Source organism: Triturus cristatus, chromosome 3_2 (assembly GCF_964204655.1).
Source record: "Triturus cristatus chromosome 3_2, aTriCri1.1, whole genome shotgun sequence".
NCBI classification, from domain to species: domain Eukaryota; kingdom Metazoa; phylum Chordata; class Amphibia; order Caudata; family Salamandridae; genus Triturus; species Triturus cristatus.
In genome coordinates this window covers 474,029,064-474,054,693 of record NC_140584.1, presented here as the reverse complement: position 1 = coordinate 474,054,693, position 25,630 = coordinate 474,029,064, and the positions used below count along the sequence as shown (strand labels likewise).

General features: G+C 45.4%; 1 protein-coding gene across 1 annotated transcript in view; it reads right to left on the bottom strand.

Annotated features, from left to right (window-relative positions):
• COPB1 (coat protein complex I subunit beta 1) overlaps positions 1 to 25,630 on the bottom strand; it is a 250,477-nt gene that overhangs the window by 132,053 nt on the left and 92,794 nt on the right. Inside the window, exons 7-8 of the mRNA XM_085648117.1 lie at positions 20,496 to 20,633; positions 2,629 to 2,748 (exon numbers count right to left, since the gene is read on the bottom strand). Coding sequence (XP_085504243.1) covers positions 2,629 to 2,748; positions 20,496 to 20,633 — 258 coding nt within the window. The remainder of the gene's footprint in view (positions 1 to 2,628; positions 2,749 to 20,495; positions 20,634 to 25,630) is intronic.

Sequence of the window (25,630 nt, the reverse complement as noted above, 5' to 3'; positions counted from 1 at the left end):
AACCTCCTCATCTGAAGAACACCAATATTAACAAAACATTGGCAAAGCCAATAGGTCTCGCCTATGCACGAGCTATTGGTTTTGTGTCAACATTGTTTATTAATAACATGTGTTTTAGCCATGTTGTACACCAGTGTGGCTGTTGCTCAGTATGGATAAAAGTTAGTGGTGTGGCGTGGGGTGGGGTAGATTGGAGGGAGGTAGATTGGGGCATAGTGGAATGGGGTTGATTGGAGTAGAATTAGGTATAATGGGGTAGGCTGTGGTGGGATAGATTGGGAAAGAGTGAGGTAGACTGGAGTGGAGTGGGGCCGTTTGCCATTGTAGAGTGATGGTTTGGGGTAGATTCGGGTGGATTGGGGCAGCGTGAAGTGGGCTATATTGTAGTAGATTGGAGTGGGGCAAACCGGGGAAGAGTGGGGTGGAGTGAGGAAGATTTGAGTGAAGTGGGGTAGATTGGGGAGGAGTGGGGTAGATTCAAGTGGGGAGGGGTGGATTCAAGTGGGGTGGATTAGGGTAGGATAGAATGGAATGGACTGGGGTGAAGTGGGGTAGATTAAACCAGGTGGAGTACATTGGGGTGCGGTGGAGTACATTGGGGTGCGGTGGAGTACATTGGGGTGCGGTGGAGTACATTGGGGTGGAGTACATTGGGGTGCAGTGGGGCAGGGAAGAGTGGGGCAGGGAAGAGTGGGGCAGGGAAGAGTGGGGCAGGGAAGAGTGGGGCAGGGAAGAGTGGGGCAGGGAAGAGTGGGGCAGGGAAGAGTGGGGCAGGGAAGAGTGGGGCAGGGAAGAGTGGGGCAGGGAAGAGTGGGTTGGGGCAGGGTAGAATAGAATGTGGTAGAGTGGAGCGGGTTAGACTGAGGTAGAGTGAACTGGAGACTGTAATGAAGTGGAGTGTGGTAGATGGGAGTCGGATAGACTGGAGTGGGTAGACTGGTGGGGACTGGGGTAGACTAGAGGGGAGTGGGGTAGACTGGAAGGGAATTACATTTCAGAATACCCAAATCCTCTGGCATATAAGACCTTTAGTTCAGCAAAAGGACATGGTCAGAACTAAAACAGTCTCAATGCCATTTCTTTAGCACAGAACTAATGATGAACAAAGTATGGGGCAAAGATGCTTTGCTGCTTGCCCAGCTAAGGAAGAGTAGAAACAGTGAAGGTCACAACTGCATACACAATAAGGAGGAGGAGAGGGGTGCTGGCACTCAAAGAACAACACCTTTGGGCTTTATAGAAAATACATCAAGGCTTGAAATATGACCCAAGTAACGCATGGAATACGGGACACAAAAAGAACAAATATGTGGGTATAAAAGGTGTACCCTGAGGGCCATTAATGCACAAAATGGGGACAATATATACAGAGGAGAAAAGTGTTCAAGATATAAAAATAGATGAGATCCCAGGTAATAAAAAGACAATGGGTGGTGCTAAGTGCCGGGGGCCCAGACCGTGGTGCCGGGCAGCGGCACCAGGAGCACAGGGGCCAGGGGGCGGAACCCGGCGCAAAGGGGCCAGGGGGCGGAACCCGGCGCAAAGGGGCCAGGGGGACGGCACTCGGCGCAAAGGGGCCAGGGGGCCGGCACTCGGCGCAAAGGGGCCAGGGGGCCGGCACTCGGCGCAAAGGGGCCAGGGGGCCGGCACTCGGCGCAAAGGGGCCAGGGGGCCGGCACTCGGCGCAAAGGGGCCAGGGGGCCGGCACTCGGCGCAAAGGGGCCAGGGGGCCGGCACTCGGCGCAAAGGGGCCAGGGGGCCGGCACTCGGCGCAAAGGGGCCAGGGGGCCGGCACTCGGCGCAAAGGGGCCAGGGGGCCGGCACCCGGCGCAAAGGGGCCAGGGGGGCGGCACCCGGCGCAAAGGGGCCAGGGGGGCGGCACCCGGCGCAAAGGGGCCAGGGGGGCGGCACCCGGCGCAAAGGGGCCAGGGGGGCGGCACCCGGCGCAAAGGGGCCAGGGGGGCGGCACCCGGCGCAAAGGGGCCAGGGGGGCGGCACCCGGCGCAAAGGGGCCAGGGGGGCGGCACCCGGCGCAAAGGGGCCAGGGGGGCGGCACCCGGCGCAAAGGGGCCAGGGGGGCGGCACCCGGCGCAAAGGGGCCAGGGGGCGGCACCCGGCGCAAAGGGGCCAGATGAAGGGGAGAGGGAAGATGGGTTAAGACAGGCCCCAGACTATCGAAGGGGTCAGGCGGCACAGAAGCTACACTGAGGGCGGTGCCACAAAGATCACATGGATGGGCAGACAAAGGTACCGCCCCAAAGGAGAATGATGACAAAGGAACCACAAAGAGGACTGACACAAACACTACACTGAGGGAGCTTTGACAGTCAGCAAGCAGAGGGGGATGAGACTGGCACCATTAGAGGCACATTGGTTCTTAATTAATAAAGAAATCGGGTAACTCTAAAGTGGCTAAACTGATTGGACAGATTTGCATCTTCCTGCGAGAACAAGGATCTAAAATGTGTATGCCCTGAGATGGTGCACACACCCCCATGAAAGACATCCATGAACAGTGGAAAGCTATGCGAACCAAGGAAGACAGCAATGCAATTCTCTAATACCCACATACACGGATGAGGACTGCATAAATGCATTAACTTTTAGAAACGTCTAGCCAGGACTTACCTGGAGTATTCTTTCGTGAGCAGGATGATCTTTTAGTTCAATCAAGCGATCCAGAACAATAAGTTTGACATTATTGTCACTCTCCTTAATAATTAAGTCAATGTAACACTGAGCAGCAGCCTACAGAAATGAAGGAGCACGTTATATCAGTTAACAGACTCTCGTGTAACCCATTAGTCATTGACATATAAACAAAGGTTTAGAAAAAACAAAATAGAACAAAATATTCAATCTGGTTTCTGCTCAATTTCTGGGCAAGGCATATAAACTAAGAATTTCCATACTGTGACTAAGGAGCAAAATAAGGATATGAAGAAAGAGTTTAGGAACCCCAAATAGACAGAACTGTTTTGGATTCAGAATTCTTCCCTAAGGGTATCAGATATGCTTCTAATAAGAAGAGCAACAATCTCTAGAATTAAAACATGTAAACATAAGAGAAACCATGCAAAGCAATAGACCCAACAACACTAAAACTCATAAATGTAACAGTCTTATTACAGTACAGTTCAGTAGACAGCAGTTACTGCAATCCAATGACAGCATTCAGGAGATAAACAGAGCAAATATTGAACAAAATAAAAGTAGTGGTAGTAAAAGGTTGCAAAATCATCTAGTGCCCTGGTCACCCCCAACTGTTTGATGACTGGTACTGGTGTTAACTAACTGATTGACCCTGGGCTCTGCCTAATCAGGCCCAAGGTCAGTGCTATGCTGAAAACACACTTACAATACAGTTAAAACACCTACATACACTAGGGTACACAATGAGTTAGGGTACCCCTATGATTGACACAACCTCCCCTATAAGGCCCTAGTACATAATAGGGCAGGGGGATGGAAACTACCTTCAAGTCCCTAGTATATATTAGGGCATGGCAATTTAAAGGCCAGCAGCCTTTCTGCACTAGCATGTGAGCACTGCTGAAGCCGGAGGTCAGCTTAAAAGCAGCCCTGTGTTCCAGCACTGCTTTTAAAATGCAAATTGTGCCCATACTTGACGATGTTTAGGGCACTTAAAAATGTATAATCTAAATAATAAAATACAATGTTTGGGCATATTACGTGCCTCCAGGGCTTCCCCTAGGTGTCCCAAGGGTGGGTGGGGGGGGGGGGGGGGTGGGGGGGGGGGTCAGGTACCTATAAGGAGGATCCTTATAAAATGATTTGTATATGCCCTGGGGTTCGTGAAATTCCACATTTCACTCCCGAAATTGAAGTAAAGTGCTTACCAAAATAGACTGTTGTGCTAGGAGCACTCTGGAGCGAGGATCTGCAATATTTTGACATAGTCTGGCCCCCTAAAGTCTTCCCTAGGTGTGCCAAGGGGTGGAGGTTTCGATAGAATTAAGCATGATTCTTATAAAACATGTTTTATAAGCCCTGGTGTTGAAAGTGCCCCGTTCATTTTTTCCATTGCAGATCCCCAGCCCCATAGGTTAACATGGCAAGACGTTATTGATTAATAACTGAAGACAGGGAATTCATAAAAATATAAGTAGAATGGTATTGCTAAATCCAATAATATGCTACTCTTGAATTTATCCTAAACAACACAGATAAGAAGTTATAGGACTTTGTAAGTCAAAATTCAGCCCGCTAGTGCTCTGACCTGATTGGCCAGAGTTAAGTGGATTAGCTAGGCTGCTTTGATAAAGTGATAAGTAGCCCAGGGGGTCAGAGAGCCATACTGGGAGAAGGGCTTTGCTACATAGGATTGCTATGGCAGGGGGAGGGGTCATAAAACATCCTCTTCAAAGAGAGGATGGGACAGAAAGTGTAAGTCAGGTCCAGTTACAGCCCTACCCTTTGAATCCAGCCAGATGGCAGGAATGTCCAGATGCAAAGGGAAGGGAGCGTATGGAGATTAATTCTCCTGGCAATTGGTTTAACTAACTCTTGCTCCTCTGCTGAAAATTCTGAGGTATTGAAGTTTGTCGAAAAATTGAGATTTTTGGGAGACCATTGTACCACACTTTGGAGGAAGGGGTCATGCTCTGGGATGTTGCCCTGCACCTCATTGGACAGGAGTGCCCTCCTGCTTAACCCCAGAAAACACTGAATACGTATCTGAGAAGGGCAGTGCCTCTCAGCTCTGCTGGTTGAAACTGTGAGAAGGAGAAGGACTGCAAAGCTGGTAACTTAATTTGCACAATCAGGCCCTGTACTCTGAAAAGACTATGCCTGCTGCATTATCTGAAACTACAGCACTTTGGATGTACCTTGGTTCAAGAGGATAAAAAGGAGACGCCAAGCTGGAAAGTTGGATTGCACCATCAGGCCCTGCTTTCTGACAAACTGCGCCTGCTGCATGGTCTGGAAATATAGCCCTTTGGATGTACCTTGCGTCAAGAGGAATAAAGAGTGGGCTCCCTGTAAGCTACGTGTTAACAGAGCTCGCCTGCATCAACTTCACCAAACCCCCCCCCACCCCACCCGCCTGGAGTGTATGTAATGGACTTAAGGGTGTTGTCAAAGTGCATTGTGGGAATTGTGGTCCCAACCTTTCCAAGGACTATCTTGAAGATTCCAGACCTTTGGATTGGGTTTTGGACACTTTGGACCTGCAAGAGGAACTTCAGGAAGAAGTTCTACACTGAATCCGACCTGCTGGAGGAGGCTGCACAACGTCTGGTGTGAGATCCTCCAGAAAAGTCTGAAGGTAAAATTTTGACCAGGGCCTCCCGCTTAGTGTCACTGACCAGGGCTCCGTTGCGGTCGCCCTTAAACTTTGACTTTTTTCCGGTCGGAGGCAACCAAATGTCCAGAAGTGGCACTATTGGTTTCTAAGCACTAGAAAGTGTTTAATCTATAAGAATTCATATCTCTGGTTCCCTACAGGTTTTTTTTTCATTTTTGTGTCATTTTAAAAGATAAAACTGCTTTCTATTTCTATGAATTGGTGTTGGATTTTTATTGTCTGTTGAGTCCTAATTATTTACTGAATTGGTGTTTTTAAATGTTTTACATACCTGTCTCTAAAGTTAAGCCTGCCTACTCGCAGCCAAGCTCCCAAGGGTTGAGCATGGGAATAATTTTCAAAGACCTATTCTGAGCCCTAGTTTGTGTTAGTTGCCTTATTGCCAGAGATAGATTTACATTTATCCCTACCAATAATCCACTTTCTAACAAAGGTATATACACATCAATACAGAACACCTCATATTAACATTGACTTTTATAATGGTTTGGGACATACAGTATAAATTCTATTTCAAAAGTTTTTTTATTGGTTGTTTCCAAATAAGACAATACATACAATATTGCAAATGAGGAACGTACGAAATAGACATACAAAAATATACAATGAGGATAAAACAATAATTAAATGGCCAGCAGAAGTCATTAATAACCAGAATGACATGGCGTTACATCACTGATTAAGCATATGTAGTATCAGTGTAGTTCCCCACAGGCAATTAAATCTGCTATCGTTAACATCAGAGGTATCCAAATGATCAGCATGGGGAGTTCCCTTAGGGATATGGCTCACTAGTGGCACTAAGACACTGTCACATTATGAGCGAGCCTTAGTGCAAGTAGAACGTGGGATGGGATCGTGACTAGAAGCGGTGAGGTTCATGGCGGTTTGTGTGAGCTAAAGTAGAGGTCAAGAGTGTCCCAAATATGTCTGGAAGGAGATTTCCACGGTGAGTTCTGGAGTGTTACATTATCAGCCCCTCTTAGATTGGTGACCCAGTTTAGCCAGCAATTATAGGAAGCATTGCGTGTGTCCTTCCAATTGCTGAGAATAATCTTGACCACCGCAATTAGGAGTAGATCTAGGAGCGCCCTATCATTTTCATTGAGTGACTCAGCTTTGAGGAAGCAGAATGCTAGTGTCGATAGATCCCTATTAGGAGAGTATGAGAAAATTTTAGATATGAACTCGAAGACCTTATCCCAAAACGGCATCACGCATTCGCTCTGGATCAATAGGTGTTCTAGGTCGCCTACTTGGTCGTTGCATTTCCAACAGACGGAATCCTCCCTGATTTTGTGCGAGTGAGCTGGTGTCCAAAAGGCCCTATGTAGCAACCAGAATTTCGTCTGGGAGAGTGCCGGGCTAATCTTATATCTCATGGTTGATTTCGAAGTTTTGGTCCATTCCAACTCAGAGATCGGAAAAGAGGCGTGTGACTGCCAGAAATATGCGAGCTGCTTATTGAGGGTAGAATGTTGTGGGTGTATTAATTTATAGAACCAGGAAACCTGGTGGCCTAACTTATTTAGTTTTGATAGGTAGCTCTGGAGGGAAGGGGGCATGGGGGGGAAGTTTCGCTTTAGTAACTGACTTTATTTTTAAAAAGTTATAGGATTCTAGTGAATCAAGGTTGTATCTGGATTGAATATCGGTGAAGAAGAGAGGGTAGGCACCGTTAAACAGTTGTTGGGGGAAATAGATACCTTTATTAACCAACAAGTCGTTATGTAAGGTTTTCCCTTTATAAAGTATTTTATGATTGTACCAGAGAGATTCAAGATTAGACCGCTTAATACTAATGTCTAAGAGTTTGTCAATCTTTAACAGAATGGATTTTGTGTTATTGAATAGGGGTTTTGAGCAGGTGACAGTGTTTAGACTTGCGGTCAAGAGGGCCGCTGGGGTCATTCATAAGAAGTGATTTCTCCATGTCTAGCCATACAGGGGCGTAGTCGACGGGTGGCACCAGCCAGTAGGAGCCTTGTTTTACCAGAAATGCCGTCTGATATAGCTTAAAGTCCGCCAGGTTGACTCCTCCCAAGGATTTATCTAGTCGAAGTTTTTTCATACTAATTCTTGCTTTTTTCCCCTTCCATAAGAATTTTGAGATTAAGATGTCCAGCTTATGGTGGAAGTCCTCAGACAGCATGAGGGGTAGCATAGTAATTAGATAGTTCACTAGTGGAGAGATCATCATCTTGATGGCCTCGACCCTACCCCACCATGTTATAAACCTTGGTGACCATCCGTCCAGGAGGCTTTTAATTTTCTCTAGGGAGTTGGCTTTGTTGCGCTGGAGTGTCTCTAATAGTGTGCTGCCGAATTCAATCCCTAGATACTTAATTTATCCTGGTTGCCATGAGAGGCCAGAGTCACCCAGCATGTCCCGATTGCTGAAAATATTCAAAGTTTTGACTTTGGACTTATCTCGGTTCAATTTATATCCGGAGTGGATAGAGTATCTTTCTATGGTGGTCATGAGAGCCTTGATAGAGTCGCCCGGGTTCTCTGTAACCACGAGGATATCATCCGCATATGCGGCAAGTTTCACATGAGCTTATCCGAATTTCACTCCCATAATTTCGTCGTTGCGATGCATATCCGTGATTGGAGGTTCTAAAGCCAAGAGGAATAGTGCAGGCGAGAGAGGGCAACCCTGCCTGGTGCCTTGTTCTAAACGGAATGAGTCAGACAAGGTACCATTTATAGCAATCCGGGCAGTAGGGTTTGAGTAAAGTGCCAACACTATGTTAATGTATATCTCACAAAGATTAAAAGATAGCATGCATTCTTTTAAGTAGAACCATGATACCCTGTCGAACGCTTTTTCCGCGTCCAGGGTAATGGTAATAGCGGGAGTGGCCGTTATTTTAGCTTTCTCTAGAATATGACACAGTAATCTAGTGTTGTCGTTAGACATGCGATATTTGAGGAATCCCACCTGTGAGTTACTGATCAGTTTTGGAAGGATCGCATTGAGTCTGTTGGCTAACATTTTTGCATAGATCTTGCAGTCTAAGTTGATGAGTGAGATCGGTCTATCATTTTTTGTTAAGAGGGGGTGACAATAATATTGGCTTCTCCCATCGATTTGAAGACACAGCCTTCCTTGGCAATAGAGTTGAATAATTTTAGGAGGGTAGGGCTTAGAGACTTATCAAACTCCTTATAAAAGGCGGCCGAGAAGCCGTCTGGGCCTGGGGCTTTATTGTTTTTGAGGGATTTAATAGAGATCGAGAGTTCTTTTTCAGTAATGGGGGTCCCTAGTGCAGGTCTATCAGTTTCTGTTAGTTTTGGTAGATTCAGTGACTCTAGGTATTTAGAGCAATCCTCCTGGTCCAATGTTTGTTTGTTTTTATACAGGTCCTCGTAGAAGGCATGGAAAGTACTTAGTATCTTATTTTGTTTTGTTTGGATGTCATTCCTGGAATCTTTAAATCGAGGATATAGTAAATTGTTTCTGCTTGAGATATGACGCTAGTAGTTTCCCTGCCTTGTTTCTCTCACATAACTTGAGTGCCTTGAATTTATTTATCCACACTCCGGCACGTTTGCTCACTATTTTATTGTATTCGTATTTCCTCTTAACTATTTGGTTGTTGTCTGTATTCGCGGAATGAGATATTTAGAGTGATTTGATTTCCTTCTCTAGCGCTTCAAGTTCTAGGTTTAGTTTTTTGTTTAACCTGTGCTTTGATACCGATAATGACACCTCTAACGGTCACTTTGAGTGCATCCCATAGAGTGGGGGTGCTTATATCAGGAAGGTCATCTAGTGTGATGTATTCCTGAATTGCGTTTTCAATCTTCAGTTTGTTTGTTGGATCAGAGAGTATGTAGTCGTTAAATTGCCATCTTTTTGGGGGTAGGATGGTGTGGGTACCTGCGAGTTTGGTGCTGATGCAGGAATGGTCGGAAACTAGTTTGGGATCTATATCTGTTTCATCTATGAGATGTGTGAACAAACTTGAGAGTAGGATGTAATCAATCCTAGAGTAGGAGTTATGTGGTGCCGAATAAAATGTGTAATCCCTCACATCTGGATGTTGGAGCTGCCACGAGTCCCTCAAGTTAAACTTGGAGCATATTCTTTTGAGGACCTCATGTGAACGAGAGGATTGGTATTTGCATTTAGACTGCCGTTCTATATGAGGGTCCATCGAAAGGTTGAAGTGACCGCCAACTATAATGAGATCTTCCTGAGGAAGACTCTCGAGAGTATTTGAGACTTTCTCCCAGAAATCGGGATCGTCGGCGTTAGGCCCATAGATGGTTACTACATGGATGGGGTTGTCACCTCTCAGTAGATGTGTGACTAAAAGCCTTCCATCATCATCGTGAGTGTGTGCGGTAGTAGTAATGTTGGATTTTTGGGAAATAAGGGTGATCACACTTGTGGTAGGCCGGGGAGTATAGAACATGAGAGATCCAGTTGTGTTTTATGAACCCTACATCATCTGAGAGTTTTGTTTCCTGGAGAAGAATGATATCTCCTTTAGATTTTGCTAAGTACTCAAAGATTTTTCTGCGTTTCACCGGGTGGTTAAGGAATTTAACGTTCAGAGATACAATTGTAAGGTTTTCTGCTAGGGTTTTAGTCTGAGCCATCTAGGGGCCTGTTGTCACTATAGGTGTGATGAGCTCTGTGGTAGGTGTATGTGTGGAGGTGTAATCCCTGAAAAGTTACAATGGGATAATCGTGTGTAACGGGTCATGGATCCAAGCATTAGTGGGATATTCCTCATGATGGTATACGAGTGGGATTTGAGCAAACGTACAGTATAGAGCATATCTGATACTACAGCAGAATTTGGGTTAACATGTAGACATAAATGGAATACAAACGAAGGAAACAGCCAAATTTACATATACCCCCCCATCCGTGCCTCGCCCCTCTCCCCTAGCTCTACCTTCCCTCCCCCCCTCCCTGAAAAACTCGAACTCAGGAGCTGTGACAGCAGGTCCGTCTGAAGGCAACACGGAGAGGTTTGATTGAACATGGGCTCATCAGGAGAAACATTTGTGAGAGAACTATGAGAGATAATTCGTAAGAGGAGAGTTGCAAGTGCCACTGCAGACTGGAAGAATAATTGTGGCACGTGTACACTACTAGGTGCATGGGTACAGCTGTGTTGACCATGTGGGGTTAGCATAGAACGTGTATGAACTGTAGAACAGATAGGCTCCTAAGAAGAGAGTTGTGAGTACCACTGCAGATTGGAAGAACATTTTGTGGCACGTGGTTAATACTAGATAGAGGAGTTCAACTGTTTTGACCATGTGGGGTTAGTGTAGAACGTATGTGAGCGGGTATGAGCTGTATAACAGATAGACTCGCATAGTCTCTGGTGAGCATTAAGGTATTTCGAGTAGTGACCAGCAAGGTCTTGGGGGTTGCCGGGCAGTAGCCTAAATTGTGATGAGCCCTCATACAGTGAGAACAGTAACACTCTCCAAAGGTAAAAGAGCAATTGTTTAACAAATGAGTATGCATAACTGAAGCGACACCTATTGTGGGGCTTCTCCGAGTAACTTTTAATTCAGGAGCCAATGTAGTGATGTAAGAGTTAAGTGGCTCCAAACAGAACAAAGCATATCATTTCAAAAAGATGTCAGGATCACCAATGGTACAAACAGATAGAGGAATAACAGTTCAAAGGATATCAGGTTTTCCGTTTGTTGGAGGATCCTCCGGATAGATCCATCTCTTGGGAAGGAGACTCCTCCAGGTGTCGTGAGAGGTCCTGGGGATTTGTAAAGACGTGCGTTCTGCCATTCTCCACAATCCTAAACTTTGACGGACCTGAAAAAGAAAATTGAACGTTCTTCGCCCTCAGTTTGTCTCTCAGTTGTAGGAAGCCTTTTCTCGTGTCAACTGTCTCTTTAGAATAGTCCTGTGTGAAGATTATCCGATGGTCTGCCCAGGTGACGTGGTGATTTTTCCTGGCGAATTGTAAGATGGCTTCTGCGTGCTGATAACGGAGTGGTTTACATATCATGGGGTGAGGTCCTTTTCTAACTGAAGCGTTGAACATTGGGATTCTGTGCGCCCTGTCTAATTCCAAGCCATGGAGGCATTTTATCCCAATTATCATCGGTATCCAGGCCTCAAGGAAGGCCACACATGAACCCGCATCGGTCTCTGATCCTTCCGGAATGCCAAAGATGCGTACGTTCCCTCTTCTATTTCGATCCTCCAAATCCGCGTTTTGTTTCTTGAGTTCACTTGTGACGACCTAGAGGCGTTTGATTTCTTTGGAGGCTTGGGAGGTCATGTCTTCAACATTGCTTAATCTTTGTTCTGCTTCACAAATGCTCTTGTTCATAGTGCTCATATCTGCGCAAATTGCTGTAAGTTCCAGCTGCATAGAGTCCGTGTTATGTTTCGTAGATTTAACCAGGTCATGGACCTCCGCTAGCTTTTTTAATATCATGTCCATCGTGCTGTTCAGGTCTGGTTTGGCCTTTATTGGTGAGCCCGAGGTGGCCGGCTCCGGTCTTACTTTCTTGTAGGTGGTTCTGCTTTCCTTATCCGCCATTGTCGAGCAGGGTTGAAGTGGTGGAGGCGGTTAACTGGTAGGCTCAAACCCTCTTTTGGCGGACCTTGATTGGCAGACTCTCCCTTATCGTATTTAAAATCACAGACTCTATTAGTGTGGATAGTGCAGGGATGTGGTGTAGAGCCTCTGTAGGGTAGGTGGTACTAGGTAATGTAAGACTCTTACTGTCATGCAGACCATATGCGCACGTATGCTGCGAGTGGGTGCAATGACCCAGCACTGAGATTTCTTGTGGTTCTGCGGTGGCCCCAGTTAACACCAGTGCACATCCAGCAATGTCAGCGAAGCTCCGTTGTGGATCTGGTGTGGCTCCGAGTGTGGCTCCAATTATCACTAGCTACTGGGAACAATTTATACATCACAGTGCACAACTAGCAGCAACAACAGGGGTGCTCTTCCCCATCTTTAGATGTTACTCTGGTAACAGACGTTTGAGGCAAGCATACAGGGGTGAACCGTAGTCGCCAATGCTGTGGGCGGATCAGGAGATTGGAAGCAGAGCGGAGATGGAGGCAATGATAGTGGCCCGGTGGAGGCGTGATTCACGATCCCTGCGTGCACCTGGGGTCACCGCCGCATGTAAACGGGTGTGAGCGGTTGATTATGCTAGCAGGTGCGCGCAGCGGGAAGGAAGCCGAGCAGCAGATCGCGGCAAATCAACATTCATCCAGGCACTATGCGCACCGAGACGGAGGTGCCGATTCGAAAAGGTAGGGCTGCCGCAGCACGAGTGAGCCGTGGAAAGGCTCTAGGCACCCACCTTATTGCTACTGGATCGCTAGTAGGCGATGCGGCAGGGTAGAAAAGGATCCACTTGGGCTCGATTGCGTTCAGAGGAGACAACGTGAAATGGGTAGTGCCACCATTTTGAGGATGTCTGGAGTGCTCTCTTCCTCTTGTTCCTCGGAGTAGGGAAAGATGTGGTTTTCACCCCCTGTGTGCAAAATCGCTGGGCGCTGGAACGCCTAGTTACTGGGAGTTGCGCACGGAGTCTGGAGCGGAAATCAGCGCTCTCCCTGAGCTCTGGTTTGGGCTACGAAATGCCGCCATTGCCGGGTCCGGCATTACTGTGTGGGAAACTAGTCTGCTAGCTGCCGGTGCTTTGGATACCAGTATAGGACATTCACTTCTATAGGGAGTTTAGGCTGCGCAGGGTGCTGCAAAGAGAGTATGCGCCCACAAAGCACTGTGAGGTAGCGACTTACACGAGCTTCTAGATTGCATCGGACGCCACCGCCATTTTGGCTCTTCCAGTCAGTGCCCACGCATCGTCCCACACGTTGTCTATTTCGGTGTTTTTGAGGTAGTCAAACCAGGATATCTTGGTCCTGATGCGTTCTACATGTCTCGGCGGGGTAGAAACTGGTCTTTGCGTCCACCATCTCGCAGTTTGTCTCCCGATTTCAGCACAGAAAGCTCTCCTGTGTGCCGAGCGACGGGTTCAGGCAGCCATTACCGCTGCCGTCCAAGCCATGCCCCCCCAATCAGTATAAATTCTAACCGTAAATTAGGGAATAAGCAAAGTCAAGCTGAGAAAGCAAAGTCGGAATTTCTACATGGTCTCTAGGCTGAAAATGGAGTGATGGTCTTCAACTGAAAAATATTGTAAAATATTCAATGGGGTGAGGGGGAACTTGTGTGGCTTTGGTTCTTCAAAGGTTGATATATCTCCATGATACTCTAGTATTTTCCTGTGGAAATAATTAAACATATTTGGTGCCCTGCAGAGCAAGAGAGACTCAACATGGGATAGAAAATATTAAAACATTAGATTACGTACAACGGTTTAGTACTTCGCAACCATTCAGCTTGCAAGATGGTTTTAAAGATAGGCCAGGCTTACCAACTACTGGTGGAATGAAGTATTTCATAAATGTAGTAGTTAACCGTAGGAAAGTGCCCCTTTTTGCATGGTTACCCCCTAACTTTATGCCAAACACCAGATGCAAACTTGACCTGCTAACCAGGCCCCCAGCACCTGTGTTCTTTCCCAAAATTGCTTCCACAATTGGCACACCTCTGGGCACATCTAAGTCCCTTGTAAAAGGTACCAGTAGTACCCAGGGCCTTGTGGCCAGAGAGGGTCCCTGGGGCTTCAGCATTTATTATCCCACCCTAAGGGGCCCCACATCAAATACATACACTGCCATTGCAGGCTATGTGTTGTGATGTGACTTAAATAAAGGAGTCGACATGGCATACCACCAATGCCTGTGGCAGGCCTTACAGCCCTAAGGCAGGGTGCACTATACTACAGGAAAGGGCATAGTTGCATGCAGTATGCCCATACAGTGTCTGAGTCCATTCTTGGACACTAAGTGCCGTGAAGCCATTTTAAGTACATGGGCTGGGAGTTTGTCAACACAAACTCCACAGTTCCATTATGGCTTTACTAAAGACTGAAACACGTGCACGTTTGGCGTTTCCCTTGCGGGAGCGAGCCGCACCATCTGTTAGCAATTATAGCGCTCGCTTCCGCAAGGTAAACGCTGCGTGTCCCTGCTCTCGGCCCTACCCATCCCACTAGCGTCCGTTAACCCGCGGGCTACGCCGAGAGTGAGACGCATTTGTACTTGTTTCATTTAGCAGCGTGTCGTCTCAATCTCTGGTCTTTTCGTGCAAAGAATGCATCACACTTATTTAAAATTGGCTAAAGCGTAGGGTGGAGCGATTCACTAAGATCATGATGAGGGTACTTACGAGGGGCAGAATGGGCTTTTCAGCACAGGAAATGGGGCCCCATTGAGGCTACAATAAGATTTTAAAAGTTGTGTCGGCTCCCTGCGAGGTAAAGCCTGGAAAGGGAGATTAGCCAAATGGGAAGGCGGCTAACACCTGATCTTAACGACAAACACCTTCGGGGGTGCATGTTTGTTATTCCAGGCATAACCCTATGTCTTAGTAGAAACACTTGCACATCACGTTTTAGGCAAACTATATTGTATTGAAAATGCATTTATGTAGCGCTTGCGATCCCGATGAGGCAAACACATTTCTCTGTTAAAATCATCTTCTATAAACGTTTAATAGTCGAAAAAATTAATTTGCAACCCAAAATATGAAAAACTGGTTATTTTGGCACTTAAAATAGCAAGCAGAGTTGTTTTTTTACTTATTTATTTCTTTGTAGTACAATTGCTCACAATGAGGTATTTGTTGTTACGAGTAAGGCAGCAATGCAGCCTGTTTCCATAGTGGTTGAGTTAGGTTGAAAGTTGTCTTTTAAGGATGATTGGATCCTGAAGCGTGAGAGTTCAACGAAGACAGAACTGAGCATGCTTATTTTTTTTTTTTAGCCACTTAGAGTCCGTAATGGCCTCTGTAGATTAAAAATTCAAAAGGAAGGAAGGCCAAAAGACTCGGCTTGAGCTTGCCATTTGCCTCGGGACACGTTATGAAGAATAATTTCAGACAATACTGCTTCTTTGTTTTATTATTATAACGTCTCTCAGGGGTGCTTTATGTCTACCATACCTATAATATGAGAAGCAAAACTAAAAACCACGACTTGCTATCATGGATACCACTTTCCTGTTCCTGCCTTTCCAGCCGAAATCGCCACAGCCAGTTGTGCTAATCAAACCATTTTAATGGATGGAAACAGAGACTACAACAGCCAGAGTGCAGCTGGTTGTCGTACGACGCCAAGGACTGGAAACACGAGAACCGTGAGTTGCTTTTATTACATAGACAGTAGCAATCGGTTCAGTTCAGGTGCAAGCATCTCTCTAGAAGGGAGTAAAGAAAACTGCCCATTGTGACCCATTCTGCTCCCATCTGTAGCCCTGCAGAACAAGCATTGGCATAGCCAGTAGGTCTCGCCTTTGGGACCTTATAAGTGTTTAGCCATGCAACAGTTGATGTTGTTGCACCAAGAATACTGTGCTGGATAAATAAGCACTTATAAGGTCCCAACTGCAAGACCTATTGGCTATGCCAATGCTTGTTCTAATGGGGGTGGGAGAGATACTGTGATTTTGGAGGTCATGACCCAGTAGGGGTCAAATAGGATTTCAGAATACTATTACCGCCTATTTGAATGCCCTGTATTGAAACTCATCCCATTGCCTTTCCTTGTTATTGTCTCTACAATACACCAATAAAATATGTAAAAAATGTGATTTCAGAATGTCACCAAAAGGTAATTTCATTTGCTGGATATAAATATTTGCAAATGAATGCATAGTATTTAGTAGTGTATGTAATAAATGTACTTTTTTCTAAGTAAAAGCACAGACTGGGAAAAATGTTATTGGGTGCCAACGAATGGGAATTACTATCGAACACCCTCTCTCCGGACTAGGCCTTACACTGCTCTGGTTCACAAACCTGAGAGTCAAGTGCTACAATGGGGTGCTAGGTTCCTAGTGAGATTAGTGTGGACGTATTACTTGTGCAGGTTTCCCATCCTGCACAACTAAAAACCCGATTTTCTACTGAAATGGTTACTTACCTGTAGGTATTCTTCAAGGTGCAGAACTATACCTATAGGTAAGTAACAATTTTGTTTTCCAGTGTGAATCTTTTCTAGATTCACATGCTGTGCACAAATTTTATAGCAGTGTTCCCTTACTTCTGGAGATAGGGTTGAAATTTGTGTTTGCAATGAAAAGCCACACAGTAGTGCTTTTGAAGGTGTACCGAAGACCATGTGGCTGCCTTACAAATGTAATTAACCGACTCATTGGCAACGAAGTCCAGTGTCGCTCCTTTCTTCCTTGTGTAGTGTTCACTTTGTTTTTCTAGTAATAACACTCCTGCTTGCTTGTAGAAGATCTGTATTATTTGGATTATAAATCTGGCGATAGTTCCCTTGGTAACCATTTAACCTTTGTTAGAGGCTGCAAAGTACACATAGAAAAGCTGTCCCTTTCTGTGTTGCTTTGTTGCCTGTAAGTAGCACATCACTGCTCTTCTAACATCCAGCTTGTGAACAGGCCTTTCTGCTTGCGTTTCGATGTTTCGAAAAAAACAAAAATACTTGTGGCTTTATAACCTGGTTAACATAGAAAAAAAGATCACTGAACAGTGAGAGTGGGAGAGAGAGTGTGTGTGTGTGTGTGTGTAAATAATAAGGTTCTTGCGTGGTCAGAGCTCGCAACTCCTCAAGTCTGTAAATATATGACGGCTGTGAGAAAAATAGTCCTAGGTGTTATGTTTTTGAGTTCCGCCATATCAATTTTTCCAAAACAGAGTTGCTATACCTTTTCTTCTCTTCTGCTCCAATCACTTCATCCACCTCCATGTGCTCTCTCCTCCACCCCAACACACGTCTTAACATTTAACTCATTAGCTACAACTAGGTACACTGTTCAACCTTTTGAAGAATATATAAGTATATTACTGCTACAAACACAGCAAACGAATACCAAGTAATGAGCATACAAAAAAAAAATACACTCATGTCACCCATTTCATAAAACTAAGGCACTAATCAACTCTTAGTTTTTAAATTAGACTGCTGTGACAGTCTGCTCGTGGATCTACCTAGTCATTTTTTTGTTACTTGGCAGGGTGTTTAATTTCGCAACTAAGACAAGACACCCAATTATTTCACGGCCAGACAAACCCCTAACACTCCCCTCTGTATTGAGGTTGGCTGTAGGTAATCTACAAAACAAACAAGCATTGGCATAGCCAATAGGTCTCGCCTTTGGGACCTTATAAGTGTTTAGCCATGCAGCACAAAACATAAAATAATTAAATGAAAATGGCCTGATGATCGTTAACCACCTTCCGGAGAAAGCCTGGAGCATGTAAAGAGCTTGTGGTGCACTCGAAAATAATCAAAAGCATGTGTTGCAAGTTATGCCCCAGCAATGTGAGAGCAACATGGTGGTCTCAGTTAAGATCAGTCCCTAACATCAATAATCTCTGCCTTATTTTTGTAACCGCAAACAAAAGTGTACCTGTAGTGAACTTTCAGACTGTCAAACCAAACTCCATTTAGGGTTGGAAGCAGTGCATACGAGCCGGTGGTTCTTTAACGTCACTTAATTGTCAGCACCAGCCCTTATAACAGTCTGCCACAAGGTGGCAGAGTCCGCATAATTTAGGTTTGAGCATAACAGTAGTTTATTAGTCATTGTTAATATATATTGAATTAATAATCTTCTTCCATGGGCATTCTTATTGCTTTTGGGGTCTAGAGTACCATGAATTGTCACACTTGTAAGAGTGTGATGGTTAGTAAAGTTGGTACTGTCATTGGCGGCGCTGGCGGGGCAAAAAATGGTGCATGCTGCAATGTTCTCCAGATGAGGGCTCTAGCACATATCTTTATTTTTTATTTTTTTTTAATTAAGCACTGGTAACTGCTTGGCAATGGAGGAAAAAAATGATGTGATGCGACCGTGCCATAGGGTTTTAGTTCTTACTAAAGCATCACAGTCTGACCTCACATTAGCACCAAGCCCCAGATTATCCCCAAATAATTACTGCATTTTGAAAACAAGCTCTGGATTTACCCTGCACTGGGAGGAAACTGGATGAGCTCTTCAAGGTGTGTGCATTGATTTAAGAAGAGTAACAGTGGGGAGAAGGTCATCGTAAAGGATAACGTTTGTCCGCAGGGTCTGGATTTCAGCCGCGCTGCACTCGACCTGAAAATAACCTTGTGCCCAGTCACACTCGCCCCCCCCACCCCCCTCCTCCCCACAAATTAAGCACTGACACTACTTCAAAATCAACTGAATAGCCACAGTACCAACTCAAAGGTGCACTTTTTTTGTAAAGGTACGGCATCTTGCAAAATTGCTGAAGTGACTATTCCACTGTCTTAAACCTTCCTTGCATGAGCCCCTAAAAAACAAGGCCAGTTGCACTAGGCGTGTGCAAATCCACCACAGAAATACCAATTGCACACATTCAGCTACAGTAGTTCAGATGGACCATGCATTATGACAATTTTACCCCACGGGTCAACACTGCACCAACCTGATGTTAGCGCTCAGCCTGTTTTCTGACGTGGCACAACCTACAATTACAACGCCCTTCACTTAAAAGACCCTGGAGCCCCGGAAGTGACCCCATGCTGAAAAACTGTCTCTTCACTTAACAAAAAGCAGAAGGCTAATGAACTGGAAAGATGCAAAAACAGGCGCCACTGAGCCCACGTGACCATGCAATGAAAGGAAACAAGTTCACTGGTAAACGTGTCTTGTGTAGTTGCAGCATTCCTGTACAAGTGACCGACCACTAACGCATGTCAAACAAACTCACATCTCCAGTGAAGCCCATCGTGCTGACAGCTGCGAGGCAGCCATGAAGCCAATCTCCTCTAAGCCCCGAAACGATTATAAGGCAAGCTAGGTAAACAACAGTGCGGCAAAACGCAACTATTTCAGGGTCAGTGTGGCAAAAGATCAATCATGTTAATTTATTTACATTTGTTACACAGGGTGAACCATATCCGTCAGAAGGGGGACAGAGTACTTCAGAAAACAGGGCAACAAGTTACTAAGGAAAGAAGGTATAAGGCCGATGCATACGGTGCAATGAGTGACAAGAAACTCTTTTAGCTTCCCTTAGGCTCAATGGAACAGTGTATTGGGGCTAATTCACGTTTCAAATATGGAGAGACTCAATCTGTGTCTAATCAAAAAGCGACCGCGAGCAGGCAAATGCAAACAGCTCTTTTCAAGCACTCATGCTTGTGCTGGCATCTACCTTGCAGGAGCGAACAGAGGCGTGCGGGCCCTCTGTTTTCAATTAGCGTGGCCGCGCGCGCGGCTGCTCGCTCCCGCAAGGTGAATGCCAGCACAAGTACGAGTGCTTGAAAAGAGCTGACCAATTTCTAAAGGTCATTTCCTAGAAAAGCACATGTGCGCTGCCTAGGTGAGACCTAAAAAGGCCCTCTACAAGGTAGATCAGTGGTTCTTAACCTTTTGACTTCTGTGGAGCCCACGCAATCATTACTGAAACCCGGGGACCCCAGTGAATCATTATTGGAATTCGGGGATCCCCACTGAGTCATCACTGGAAGCAGTAGTCTCAGTCCTAAGCATTTTCGATGATTTCAATTGTAAAATAATGTACATAAAGAAAATACAGATACAAACATTCAAACAAATACACAAATGAAATATTTTATGTAATTCACAAACATACAAAAAATCAACAATTTATTCGGAAGGATGGAGCTTTTCTAAATTCAACTGAGGCCACTCATTGCCCAAACTATAATCTGTATGATGCACTGCTACCACAAATCAATCTCAGGATACTAACTTAAAAGTTTTCCACTGCTCATTTTGCTTCTTTATTTACATACACTTTATTCATATGATAATAGAATTTAATTTTATAAGCAGTCTAAGACTTTGCAAATTCTTGCTCTCCAAGATCCCCATTTTTTCTGGCTACTGTAAGGTAATGAAGAGCTTCTTATCTTTAAAGGATATCCAATGTTCACTTCTTAAAATTAAGATTGCTTAAAATAAACAAGCAGATTTTATGATAACCCACTTTAAAAATAGCAAGACATGTTTATGAAAAGCACAATATTAATATACCAAACTGAACATTATTATCAACAATTATTCAATAATGGAGATGCACATGGATTGGTTTTTTTTGTTTTTAAACAAGCCCCAGTGACATACCTTGATAGCTGTTGGTGCACTAGATAAGGTGACTAAAGTTCCTGCAGCTTCATATTTCACTGCTGGGCTTGAAGATTGCAGTAAATTAAATATGCAGCGAATAAAACGAGCTCTCTCAGATGGATTTGCATGACAGACCTGCAAGCAAACGCAAATAGTGAATTATAACAATTTTAACAACTTACTAGCCAAACTTAGCATAGCTCTGTGAAAAAGACAAGCGAAAGTAAGGTCTTCAAAACACATGTAGATTAGGACACATAGCTGCCTGGGATATGTCTACTGGCCTTCTTTGAATAGATTAGTAACACACAATAAAATGCATTACAAGATGGCCACAGCATATGCATGCACATCCGAGGAAGCCATCATTTAATCTATTCTGTTCTATTTGAATATACCCCATTCAGAGATGCACATACACCTTGCAATGTTTATCTTTAAATAAGATTTGTTAACAGTGTCGAACCTGTTCCTGAATGCCTGCCACGCAAACGTGTGGACAGTCATCTTGAAATAGTAAGAAAAACATTTGAAGTGGATGCCTGACATTATTGCAGGTGGGGAAAAAAGGAGTAGGGACGCAACAGCAAATTTGGTGGTGGTGGGAAACGAGGGGGGAGAGGAGGGGGAGAAAATACTCCCTCATACACTGCTGGCAAGGTCTTGCATCAGTAGTTAAATGCTACATTACACAACCAGTCAAAACACTGAGATTCATGGATAGGACAAACACAAAAGTAGGGAGACAAGGTATCAAATCAAGAGCAGAGAAGTTAGACAGACAAAATTATTCAATCATAAGCAAAGGGCTGACCTAAAGTCCACTCTGAATATATGCAAAGTTGAAAACAACTTTTTACCTACAGACATCTAAAGCGGTCTGCAGCAAAGACTTAATTATGTTCACCTAATACTAGATTCACCTGAAGTACTTCTCCCTTTATATCGGAGCCTAAAAGAGCCATCTTGGCCTGACGTCTATTACATAAAATTCCAAGACCACTGTTTATAAATTATATAGTACAACAGTTAAACTCTCTTGAAGGCAGTTGAGTAAAATGTTGTGTTCCAATGTGTAGACTGGCCAGTTTTCACAAGGATTTTGAAATGTGAGATTTTTCGAGTACAGGCAGCAGTACCAACTGCTGTTAGTGGAGGTTGCTTTCCCACACATTCTATTTCCTTCAGGAAAAAAGGTGAAAATGCAGAGTAACTGGCTCCAGTGCTCTGATTAGTACATGGCCTTAAAACGGGGGTGGAGGGCTGTCTTGGGGGGTGGTGGTAGATTGTGGAGGGGGAAATTGAAAAGGGTGAAAAGGTCTGATGCATTACTCCCTATAAACTGGCAGGATGGGTATTGCAGCCATCTCCCAACATCTACTGAAAGCAAACCTCAAACCAACACAAAGAGAATTCTAATCCCACCAGACAAGACTAATATTTACTGAGATACATTCACCAGGGACGCTTTATTTTTACATACTCAGAGCGAACTGAAGCGTGCAGCACAGTGCAAGCAAGGAGCCCAGAGTGAATTTCATGTGATGATAGGGATCAGAAGACTCCTTAGAGAAAAGTGGGCAGAGCATCTGTCCTCTGCATATCAACAATCGTATGCACAATATCTGCAAGTCTAGGCTAATCTAGGTCCAGCAATCAAGAAAAGTCCTCCCCAAACCCCAAGAGAATGAAGGACAAGGAGGATGAAAACCTTGTAGGAAACTGGGTTTTTGTTGCACTACCCCTTCACTTTTTGCCTGGTAATTGATGAAACTTTGACTGAAGTGTACTGTGTTCCTGCTAACCAGGTCCCCAGTACCAGTGTTCTTTCTCTAAAAACTGTACAACTGTTCCCCCAATTGGTAAAACCTTTAGCACCCTCTGTACGTCCCTAGTAAATGGTACCTTGGTACCTAGGGCCTCAGGTACTAAAGAGGGTCCCTAAGGGCAGCAGTACAAATTGTGCCACCCTAAGGGACCCCCTCACCAAGCAAATGCAAGACTACCATTGCAGGCTGCGTGTCTTGGTGCAGACATGTGAAAACACAACATGTCACACATCCCTAGGTGCCATGTCCCCTACCACTGCATGTAATATTTGTAAGTCACCCCTACAGCAGGTCTAACAGCCCTAAGGCAGGGTGCTGAATATTACATGTGAGGGCATACCTGCATAAGCAGATATGGCCCTGAGCTGGTCAGTCCTATTACTGCCAGTACGAGTAACCAGGGATGCCATTTTAAAACATGAACACTGGTGAAATCAAGTTCCCCAGCTACATGATGGCTTCACTGAAAACAGGAATGTTTGATATCAAACATCTCAAATTGGTAAACACACACTGATGCCAGTGTTGGATCAATCAACACATGCACCCAGAGGCACCTAAGAGGTGCCCCCTGAAAACCTACCAGCCTCTATTGTGCTTGCTGACTGGTTTCTGCCAGCTTGCCCCGGAGTTGCTGTTTTGACCTCAGGGCCTTTGCTCTCAGTAGGCCCTGAACAAAAGCCTGTCCAGGAAGAGGGTGTAAAACCCCCTCCCACAGGATGACCTGCTGATAAGCCTCCTTGGGCCAGCGAGATTCAAAGAAGCTGCCGCCTCTTGAATGTGAATCTGACTACCCTTACAAGAGAGTAAGTCCTACTCCCTCCCTGTCCAGAGCCCCTCTGGCACCTGGAAAGGCAGGAAAGTTAGCTAGTCTGGTAGGTGTGCCACCTTCACGCTAGTACCACACCTAAGGTGGGCTACTGTGAGGTGGAAATGATTTTTCAGAAGTAGCCATCTTTGTGATGGAATACTTAGGAATTCTGGAACAGGGTTATGCCTGCTTCCCACAGAAAGTGAGCGTATAGCTCACTTTCTCACACGGTCAGTAGCCTATTGGCTACTACCCTACACTCCCCTAAGGCCCCTAAATTCAGTTTATGGGGAGTACCTGGCACCAGATAAGGAAATCCTGACGACTTATGGAAAAAAAAGGAACCAAAGAGCCGCAAAAGCAGAAGACTGAAGAGAGCACCTGACTTGGCCCCAGGCCTGCTGTCCAGTCTGCTCTTCTCTGTCAAACCTGTGCCAAAGATGACTCGTCCTGCAACTGTATGCCTCCAAAACTTGGGAGGACTGCCTGCCTTCAATAAAGAACAAGGCCTCATGAAGAACAGTGGAACTGTTCCCTGCATCCTGCAGAAACTCCAAAACAGAAGACGGAGGCCCCCAGAACCACCAAAACCCGACACCTGAAGCCACCACTGCACCCGTCGCCTCCAACCCAAGTTGAAGAGGTCTTCCTCAGCCCTCCAGAGATTGAGTCCATTGTGGTTTCACCCCTCGTGGACTCCTTATCACCTCGACTGAGACTGCTTCCGGTAAGAGAAATCAGACGCCAAGACACATCTATATCCGTCGCCCCCGTGCCGTGGAGAAGATGAACCCAGGTGTCTCTGTCTCCGAGCATCGCAAGCAAGCATTAAACCCCAACTGGCTCCCTATCCTCTTCTTACAGTGAAACCTATTGCGCTCACGTCGTCGTTTTGCACCCTGCACCTCGCCGACCTTGTGCCGCTAGGGGTGTACTGTTGGTGCTGCCTTGGGCCTTGCCCACCACTCACCTTAACTCCTGGAGATTAGTCCTGTAAATCGATGTACTGTACCTGTTTGCAGAACTTATTTCTTTCATAGGATAAAATTGCAGTGCCCACTTTTTCAAGTGAAAATATTTTATAGTTAAAAATGTACTTACCTGAACGATTTTTCTCTGATGCCTAAAAATTATATAAAGACACTTGCTATTTTTATAAATTGGTGTGTATTTCCTTCTTGAGTAGAGTCGTCAGTGATTAATCATGGTGTTTATTTGCAAATGTCTTGCACTCGTCTGTGTTGGCTACTCAACCACACTACCCCCTAATAAAGCACTTTGGGACTGCATAGCAAGCCCCTGTCCACTCATAAGGGAACCCCTGGACTATTCACACGGTATAACAGGTTCTTGATATTTCACAAAGAGCCAGCTTCCTACAAATCTCATTTAAATGATTGAGATCTCATGGACGTTAATGAGGCTGGGTGTTTTAGTATGCTTTTTCCTGTGAGCTATGTCTTCATTGTCTGCTGAGGACGACAGGCCTTCTATTGGAGGCCTTGAGTAATAGAATGACTGGTCTTTGAAAGGCTGAAGGTTCTTTTGCTCAAGTGTACAAGAACAAGCACCTGACCACCATACATCCCCACATGTTGACAATTAACTTTAATTCAGGGCACTAGAAGCAGCAGAAACGGGGTTGACGAAACAACAGAAAGACAATGTCACAAGGACATATCATGGCAAAGATATGAAGTTAAAGACAACTTGTAGCAACTAAAGGCCCAAAAAAAGAAAAAATGAGTGAAAAGGTGAAGGCGACCTACCCAGGCTTTGCCTCGTCTGGTAACAGGACAAATGAGAATTGTAGTGAAAAAGATAACTTGAAGCAAAGGTTCAGAAAACAAAGAAGAACTTTAATGTATACATAAAACAAACGCCAACGTTTTTTGTTGTATGTTTTCCTTAGACTTTTATATAGCGCAAACTAAACCAGAAGATATCCGGTATCGGAGTCCTTTACATGAGCACCAGTTGCATTACAGATGGGCACATTCATTTTTGTTAGGCACCTGGAGAACAAAAGAGAGCGAGAGCGAAGGAGAGCGAGAGCGAAGGAGAGCGAGAGCGAAGGAGAGCGAGAGCGAAGGAGAGCGAAGGAGAGCGAGAGCGAAGGAGAGCGAGAGCGAAGGAGAGCGAGAGCGAAGGAGAGCGAGAGCGAAGGAGAGCGAGAGCGAAGGAGAGCGAGAGCGAAGGAGAGCGAGAGCGAAGGAGAGCGAGAGCGAAGGAGAGCGAGAGCGAAGGAGAGCGAGAGCGAAGGAGAGCGAGAGCGAAGGAGAGCGAGAGCGAAGGAGAGCGAGAGCGAAGGAGAGCGAGCGAGAGAGAAGGAGAGCGAGAGCGAAGGAGAGCGAGCGAGAGAGAAGGAGAGCGAGAGCGAAGGAGAGCGAGCGAGAGCGAAGGAGAGCGAGAGCGAAGGAGAGCGAGCGAGAGCGAAGGAGAGCGAGAGCGAAGGAGAGCGAGAGCGAAGGAGAGCGAGAGCGAAGGAGAGC